At 60.5% G+C, this 8,790-nt stretch overlaps 1 protein-coding gene across 1 annotated transcript; it reads left to right on the forward strand.

The window, feature by feature from the left end:
• Positions 1-1,168: 1,168 nt before the first annotated feature.
• On the forward strand, positions 1,169-5,185 carry VAX1 (ventral anterior homeobox 1; the record flags this gene model as incomplete). Its single annotated transcript, XM_084245175.1, has 3 exons — positions 1,169-1,412; positions 2,515-2,702; positions 4,607-5,185. The coding sequence occupies 3 exons, from the start codon at positions 1,169-1,171 to the stop codon at positions 5,183-5,185; spliced, it is 1,011 nt and encodes a 336-aa protein (XP_084101301.1).
• Between the last annotated feature and the right edge of the window lie 3,605 nt (positions 5,186-8,790).

Below are 8,790 nucleotides of genomic sequence, written 5' to 3' on the forward strand. Positions count from 1 at the left end.
ATCAATGCTCTTATTGGATTACTGGCTGTTGCTTTTCTCAAAGATATTGTAGCAGAGACAATGCAATAGCGAGGGGAAAACTTTTTTTTTTAGGCCGATCTCACAGTGGAGATTTTCTCGGCTCCCGCGCCCTCTCCACCCCCCCCTCCTGCTGGACTCTCCGAGTACAAAGCTGCCCTTTGAATGGGCTGCCTCAGGGCTGCTGGAGGTGCAGGCATGAAAAACCCAACTGGAAGTAAATGAAGAGAGGTGGCCGCTTAAGATGGCTGGCGGCGTCGAGGTGTGTTAAGCAGGAGCTGTTGGGGACGGAGGCTGGGCTTTTTGGAGCGCGGGGGAGACACTTTTGGGGAAAACTTTTGCTGCTTCCCTCTGCTGCCCACCCCCCCTCTCTCCCCAGGCGCCTGTTTCTGGGGCTGCAGGGAGGGCGTGTGAGGGGTCCCCTCCCCGCCCCTCCCCGCCCCCAGCCTAGCTGTCGAGTGTGCAGAGACACCCTCCAGCCAGTTCTGTGCGCCGGAGGGTCAAAGGCAAAGGGAAAGTTAATAACGCCTGCTAATGGTGCTAACAATTCAGGATGAATCTTGTCAAAAGTTTTTCTGGAAGTGTGGGTCTTTGATTGTGTGTTTCCTGAAAGCAAGACCAATCATTTCCGTTGATTCACTGGCTAAACCCCTACTTGATTGGGGACAAGGACAGAAACCATCCATTACGATCTGATATATTATCCAAACAATTTAGTGTATTCATGAGGTAACCGAAACGTGGGGGCTGCGAAATTACCCGTAATCAATTGCAGCAGCGAGCGTGCGTCCCCCCGGGTGTCGGACAACTGCAACTCGCCGCCTCAGTGACAGGCGCGCGCCGCGGCACCTCGGAGTTGCGCGGCTGCTCCCGGCCGCCGGGCTGGGGACACTGGACGTGCTCAGAGGACGCGGGCGCTGACCGGGCGCCTCGCCGCCGCGCCCCGGGACCCCGGGACCCCGGACCAGCCCCGCCGCGCCCCGGCCGGCGCCTCGCTCCGGCCGCCGCCGACCCGCCCCGCGGGGACCGTCGCCCGCGCCGCTCTCCGCTCTCCCGGCCGCGCGCGCGCCGCGTTGTCGGGGCTCGTCCCCCCGTCGCCTCTTCTTCTTGTTTTTTTCTTGCCCTTTTTTTTGTTGCTCTCGCCTCTCCTATGTTCGGAAAACCAGACAAAATGGACGTTCGGTGCCACTCGGACGCGGAGGCGGCCCGAGTCTCGAAGAGCGCGCACAAGGAGGGCGCCCGGGAGAGCAAGGGCGCGGAGGGGAGCCTGCCCGCCGCCTTCCTCAAGGAGCCGCAGGGCGCCTTCCCGGCGTCGGGCGCCGCGGACGACTGCAACAAAAGTAAACCCAACCCCGCGGCGGACCCGGATTACTGCCGCCGGATCCTGGTCCGAGGTAGGCGCGGGGCAGAGCCGCGGGGCGCGTGCCTGGGGCGGGCGCCGGGGACCGAGCGCGCGCCGCCGCCGGCCCGGCCGCCGGGCAGGGGGTGTCGGCCGGGACTTCGGGGAAAGTTGCGGCCCTCCCTGCCCCGGGGCCGGCGGGCCGCGGGGAGCCCGGCCCTGGGGCGCGCTCTCCGGGGGCCTCGACCCCGCCGGCCGCGAGGGGCCCTGCGGGCTGGGCTGCGCAGCGTGGCCGAGGGACCGCGCGGGAGGGCCCGGGCTCCGGGCTGCGGCCTCCGGCCGGGGAAGGAGCGGGAGAGGCTGGCGGACGTGCGCGCGCCCTGCGGGCCGAGGACCGGCCCCGAGCCTGCCTGCAGGTTCCCTCGCCCCGGCGGGCTGGGCGCGCCCGGAGAGCGCGGGCGCGGGGCGAGCGGCGGGCTGCGGCCCGGCCAGTGGGCGCGCTGGGCCAAGGGCCCCGGCGCCGCGCTGGCCACTGGCCGGGGCCTCTGGGAGAAGAGGCTGGGCGGGGTGGCCGGGCCGCGGAGGCCGCCTCGGGGCCGGGCTCCGCTCTGCCGCGCCGGGTGCGCTCCGAGCCCACGGCAGAGGCGGCGAGGCCGGGTAGCCGGCCCCGCGCCGCCCCCCGCCCGCAGATCGCCAGGCCCCGCGGGCCAGGACGCGGTCCCTCCTCCTTTCGCCGCCGCCTCGGCTCGGGAGCAGGGGAGACCCCGGGCTGGGGGTGGGGACCGCCGGGGAGCGGTTTGGCGAACGCGCTCCGGGGCTGGGGCCCGCGGGGTCTGGACTGGTCAGTGCCGGAACCTTCACGGTTCAGGGCCCCGCGCCGCGCGGCCAAGGCCCCCAAGCCGGGAGGAACAGCAGCCCATTTGGAATCCTTTTTTTCTCCCCTGTCCCGAGAGCTCTACAAAGACAAAGTCGGGTTCCCCCTCCAGTCAGAGGTGTGGCGCTACCCCTTTCGCCCCCCAAAGACACCATCTGCCAGAGGTGGCTTCCCTCACCCCCTCCCCTGGCTGCAGGCTTCTGGCAACAGGGCCCCCAAAGCCAACTCTGGGAGCTGGAGGGAAGCGGGTGGGTGCTGGCGGCTGACATCTCCGCTTCCCCAGATGCCAAGGGCTCCATCCGAGAGATCATCCTGCCCAAGGGCCTGGATCTGGACCGGCCTAAGAGGACGCGCACGTCCTTCACCGCGGAGCAGCTCTACCGGCTGGAGATGGAGTTCCAGCGCTGCCAGTACGTGGTGGGCCGCGAGAGGACCGAGCTCGCCCGGCAGCTCAACCTCTCGGAGACCCAGGTACCCTCCGCCAAGCCCGCGCTCAGCTCTACACCAGCCTCCCCACCACCCCGGCCAGCTCTTCCTCACCCCTTAGCTGGTTCTGGACAGAGCCTCCCGCAGGAGGTGGAGAATTAAGGGAGGGTGGGGAAGAAAGGTCTGGAGCTTTCTCCCCTTCCACCAGCCGTTTACCCTCTCGCACCTCTTCCCCCAAATCTTCCAGGACCTGTGCTCTGCCCACCTTTGGCCTAGCCCAGAAGGCCCCACACCTTGTCTCTCTGGAATTCTTTTTGCACCCTAGTCGTGTGAATTCCCTGTTTGTCTCTGTCGTAAAAGGAAGTGAGGTTTGCCCCTGTGTGGGGCACCCCATTTTGGCCAACTTTCCAGGTACCAGTCCTTTTAGGGCCCCTGCCTAGTATAGCACTGGGACCCACTCTGCGGTAAGCAGGGGGCCGGAGTCCAAGTCCGCCCACTCCAGTGCTGTCGGTGAGTCCTAGGGATTAGAAAGGTGTGCGTCCCGAGATGTGCCCGGGCTATCAGGCTGTCCTGACCCTTAAGACTTCTCCTGGCCCTTAGCTGGAGCTGGCGGTTCCCAGTCCCAAGCACCAACTCTCTGTCCAGGAGCCCCTGTCTTCTGAGCCAGTGATGCGTGAGACATGGGTTGGGGAGATCTGGGACCCCAGGACCCAGCATTGCCAACCGTGTTTTAGGTCTTCTACATGAAACCCATATGCTGCCACCGGAGTTGGCCGTGTGGGCTCTGGTCCAGGGGGACTTTAGGAGCTCAGAGCTTTGCCTGTGGAGCCCCTTTGGGGCCTGGGCAGGGCAGGGCATCAACTGGGCTAAGGTAAAGCAGCCTTCTTATGGAGACTCTGTGCCCAGTCTTGAAGCAAGTGAGAAGCATTCTTGGTCTGGGATCTAGATCTAAAGTGGAGAACCAAGGACAGACCATACCACACCAGAGGTTCTCTAGTTTGTGTTGGCATCGTTCATTTCCTATTTTCTCTGCTGCCACCCCTCTTAGTTTACACAGTCTAGGCAGAATGGCCTTTGCCTACATCTGCCAAGCTCCATCTAGCTCCACACCTGCTCAGCCTGAAGAGGGGCAGAGGGAGAAGAGGAAGTGAGAGGAAAGACTGAGGGGGAGAATCTAGTCCTCTCCAGCCCCCCAACTTCCCCCCATGGCTCCAAAGTTCATGGTGCAGCTCAGTAGCGTGATAAATTAAGAGCATCACTCAGCCCCTCCAATCCAGCTGGTGCTGAGAGTTTGGCCCATACAGTTCGTCTTGCAGGTGATTCCTCTTCCGGCACCTTCCCTGCTTGTCGCTACTTGATGATCAGATCTGACCCTAACAGGCGAGAAATAATCTCTTGTGGCCTCCAACAAGAGTAGCCTCTAGGGCTAAGTTCCAGGTGGATGGGCCCTGAAAAGCAGAGCAACCCTACTCCCCACCCTCCACCACTCCCCACTTCCCAGCACAGCATCCCTCCAGCCCCCCACCCTCTCTGGAAATGTGGGTGCAGAATGGTGCAGGCATCCTCCGAGTGGCTTTGGGCCTAGCCACAGCGGTGAAATCCCTTGTGCTCTTCCATGGTGACACGGTCCTGGCTACTTTTATTACTTTGTTATTTGTAAATTCGGGTGGCTTGGGGGGCTGCCTCCACCCTCCGAAAGGGAGCCCAGTGGAGCTGTGTCCCCTCCCGAGCCAGGGCTCCCCGGTCCCCCCTCAGCCTCCGCGGGGCAGCCGCTGGGCCCGGACTTCCCCCCAACGCGCGGCCGCCGCCGCCGGGGGCCCCCAGGCTAGGGCCGGACTTGGGGACGCGAGCCCCGAGCCCCGGGGCGCGCGGGCGGTCGCTCCCCTTGACGCGCGTCTCCTCCTGCCCCTCTCTCCCGCCCCGTCTCCCTCCCCGGCCCCGGCTCGCAGGTGAAGGTCTGGTTCCAGAACCGGCGCACGAAGCAGAAGAAGGACCAGGGCAAGGACTCGGAGCTGCGCTCGGTGGTGTCGGAGACGGCGGCCACGTGCAGCGTGCTGCGGCTGCTGGAGCAGGGCCGCCTCCTGTCGCCGCCCGGCCTGCCCGCGCTGCTGCCGCCCTGCGCCACGGGCGCGCTCGGCTCGGCGCTCCGCGGGCCCAGCCTGCCCGCCCTGGGCGCGGGCGCCGCCGCGGGCTCGGCCGCCGCGGCCGCCGCGGCGGCTCCGGGCCCGGCCAGCGCCGCCGCATCCCCGCACCCGCCGGCCGTGGGCGGCGCGCCCGGCCCCGGGCCCGCCGGGCCGGGGGGACTGCACGCGGGCGCGCCGGCCGCCGGCCACGGCCTCTTCAGCCTGCCGGTGCCCTCGCTGCTCGGCTCGGTCGCCAGCCGCCTCTCCTCCGCCCCGCTGGCCATGGCCGGCTCGCTGGCCGGCAACTTGCAAGAACTCTCGGCGCGCTACCTGAGCTCCTCGGCCTTCGAGCCTTACTCCCGGACCAGCAATAAAGAAGGGGCCGAGAAGAAGGCGATGGACTGACTCTGAGTGTCCCCCTGTATTTATATTTATAGTCTCTATTGTGGTGATATTTATGGACTCGCGCGCAAGGCCCCGGGGCTCCCCCGAGGCCTCTGACCGTGCGCCTTCCGCACCGGGCTCTGGCACCCATTTTCTCTCATTTGGGCTATTTTTTTCTACCTTTCCTCCGTTTCTCCCTCCCCCGAACTTCCTTCGGAATCCAGGAGAATCCAAAGAATTGGGGAAAATGCCGAGTTCACCAACCTGATGCCCCCAACGAATGGCCGGCCTGGAGGGAAAAGACTGGTTCTAAGCCCAAAGCGCAGGACACCTGCTGTAGCCCTGGCCGCTGCTGCCTAGTTTTTTTCTTTGAATATTTGAAAGAGAAAAGCTGCACGCAGACCCCAGGGGCTGAAAAGGCTGACACGTTTCGTTAGACCAAAAAAGAAAAAAAGAAAAAAAGGACGTTCTTTGCTCTCCAGAGAAACCAAGGCTCTGGGGAGTCCCTGGGCCCCATTTTGCAGAACTCTCAGGAGAGCGGTGCACACGCAGCTTCCGGCGGTACAAATCCTGCTGAGTTTTCTCCCCTTTACAGAAACTCCAATCACAGCCATCACAGGCTCTAGGAGACAATAAACCAGACGTCACGGTAGGCAAGAGTGGTAATACATTGGGTCTCATCAGCAATAAAACAAGAATAGCACCTACCACGTAGAACTAGACAAAATGGAACCAGTTTTTAAATACTCGTTACCAGTGGAGTTTGGAAGGTGTGACAAAATTCGGGATAAAGAATGTGCCATGGGCCAAGCAAAGTTAAAGTTCTGGGTGTTGTGACTTTCAACGGGAATTTAAAGGGGAAAAGCAAAAGAAGAGTCTCTACACGAATCAAAGAAAACTCAGAATCTTCTCTGAGGCTGTTCCTGACCGTGGCCAAGAGCTGCTCAGTCCTGCAGGAGAGGGCCCCGGGCGGTCCTGCTGTCTCTAGGAAGCCGGCCCTTCCCCGGAGCCTCCCAGGCGCCTGGCTCCGGCCAGAATTGCTGGGTTTGGGGTAACTGGTCAGCTCCTATTGCCTCTTCTCTCCCACTCCCGGATTCCCAGTTCCCTTCCAGCTCGCAGGAAACGTCGGAATTCAAGGCAGCTCTTTTCGGACCAGGAGGAAGGGCCGCAGCCCCAGGGGTGCAGAGCCTCAGGCCTCCACCGCCAGGGTCTTCACATCCAGATGAGCTCGCTGCGTGGATAGGAAGGGCACCCCCTGCCTCCCGAACCCCAGGATTTCCATGCTCCCAAGTCAGAAGCCCGGACCAGGACGCTGGTTGCTGCCTCACCCCTTCTTGGAGCAACGAGGACCCTGTCCCCCTCCTGCCCAGCCACGGCCCCCTGCATTTTAACCAAAACCACAGACCCAGCCGGCGAGCCGCCGCAGTGTCTAGAATGTATTCCTCCATCCGAAGTGAGCGCAGAGCATTTTAAAAATAGTAATTTTATTGTAAATTATTTACGTCGGAAGCTCCCCTCCCCTTTTTTAAAAAAGGCAAATAGTGAAGAAAATAATGAAAGATTCCAGCGCGGGTAGGTGTCGCTGATTCCTGGCTACTAACTTTGTTCTGAATGTTTTGGATATTTGGATGTTTTGTATTTATGTGGTGAGAGTGAAATATATATATCTATGATGATACGTGAGCTGTATTTTTGGCTTGTGATTGAAGGATTAAAAAAGAAACAAAAAAAGAAAAAGGAAAAGAAGAAAGACCCAGCACATGATGAGTCTGGGTGTGGGGACTCGGGGGCCAGAGGACGGCAGTCCCAGCAGGGCGGATGGTGGGGTGCCAGGGATGAGTTTGGGGAGGAATTCATCCTGAAACACTGAGAGCCCCCAGCCCCTCCGCACACACTAGGTTTATTACACGCTTTTGAGGGTGTCCCCCTCCAGCCGTGTCCCAGTGCTGCCTGCACTCAGGCTGTACCCCCTCTATGTCTGGCTCACTTAGGAATTTGTCTCCTGACACCCTAAAGTTCACAGCTCCTATGGCTCCCATTTTCTAGAGTTTCCCAGCCGCGTCTCCATGTCCGTAGAGTTTTGGATTTTGTGCAACTACAGGGCCCAGAATAAGCATGATTTTTCCTCCTTCTGACTTAGAATAAATCTCTTGCAGTCAAAGAAAATTTGAGGGATCTAGAGCATGACAGTTATTAATCCTGCCAAGTGACGGCTCCTCCCCTCCTCACTGGTGGTGCCCAATGCAGAATGGTGCAAACAGACTTCTGGAGCAGCTAGGTAGGCTGGGGGAGTTACTCCAGGACACGCTCTCCTGATGTGCGAGCCACTGCAGCCCAGGACTCAGCTGTGCTCCTGGGCAGCGCCTCTACCCCCCTCTTAGTGATGTCCTACCCCGAGAGGTACTAGAGGGCCCACAACTCCCTTAGGACACCAGTGTGATGTGGGCCCCGGGACATGCAACTGCTGTCCCTGAACGGCAGGTGTGAGCACTGGCAATGAGCTGGCAGTGGAGTCCCTGCGCTGAGTATAGCCTGGGCCATGTGGGATTTAGGGCCCTGGCGGTGAACTCAAATTTTGCTGGGGCCAGAGAGTGAATGCCAGACTGTCCACTTTCATTTCTCAAAGTTGCTACTACACACTCTTTAGTTTCTCTGCCTCTGGGCTCTTTGGCCCTCTGCTCCCCCCACCCCCTTCTTACTTTCTTTTGTCTGGACACCCAGGTGCTCCTTCCAAGGATGGCTCACCTGGTGGGCTGGCGGTGGGACCCCAGTTCTCTTCCTCTCTCTCTCTCTCTCTCTCTCCCCTCCTTCCCTCCCCTCTTCTTTCCCCTCCCTCCCTTCCTTCCTCAGCGTCTCCACTGGATACTACAGTTTCCAAGCCTTTTGGACTCCTCTGTCTGCCCCGTGACCCTAGGGCTGAAGTGTGGGTGGTTCTGGCTGCAGGTTCACAGGGCTCTGGGGGCTGAGTGAGGAGGTGGTATAATTTTATGAAACAAAACTCCCAGTCCAGGGACCCCAACAAGCTCAGCTCCTTCCCTAGGAGCCTCAGCCTGGGGAGTCACCGTGTAACAATTTACCCCTGCCTCCTTTTTGCTCTCTTATCCCTAAAAGGGGAAAGAACCAGCTACCCCATCACTTCTCTATTCTCACCTCCCTCCCCCCTGGCTTTGGGAAGAGGTGCAGAGCTCTCCACCTGTCACTCAGGACTCACAATTGTTCTTAGAGAGACTCTTCTGCATAAAACAAGAACCACAATTTAAATTAAAAAACATTTATAGACAATTCATTTCATTTTAGCTCCTGTCTTGGTTCCCATCCATCCCCAACAGCTTCCCGCAATCTTCTCTGGTGCCTGGAGGCCTTGGGTGACTAGTGACTCACTGGCCAGGGAGGAGGCCGCGGGGCTAACAGCCTGGTGGCTCTGGCCGGCTAAGTGGTCTTGAGTGACTTCAGATTTGCTGAAGGACACTCAGATGTGCACCTTTCTTGGTTGGAAGTCAAGGTTTCTGTTGGAGAGAGAGCAGAGCTATTGAAGGAGGGAGGCCACCAGCTTCAAAGAAACTGGCATGGAATGGACATGGAAGCTGAACATTACTTCAGGATTCTCTGGTTTATAGTTAATAGGC

The sequence above is a fragment of the Talpa europaea genome (genome assembly GCF_964194135.1).
Source record: "Talpa europaea genome assembly, chromosome: 10".
Lineage (NCBI taxonomy): Eukaryota > Metazoa > Chordata > Mammalia > Eulipotyphla > Talpidae > Talpa > Talpa europaea.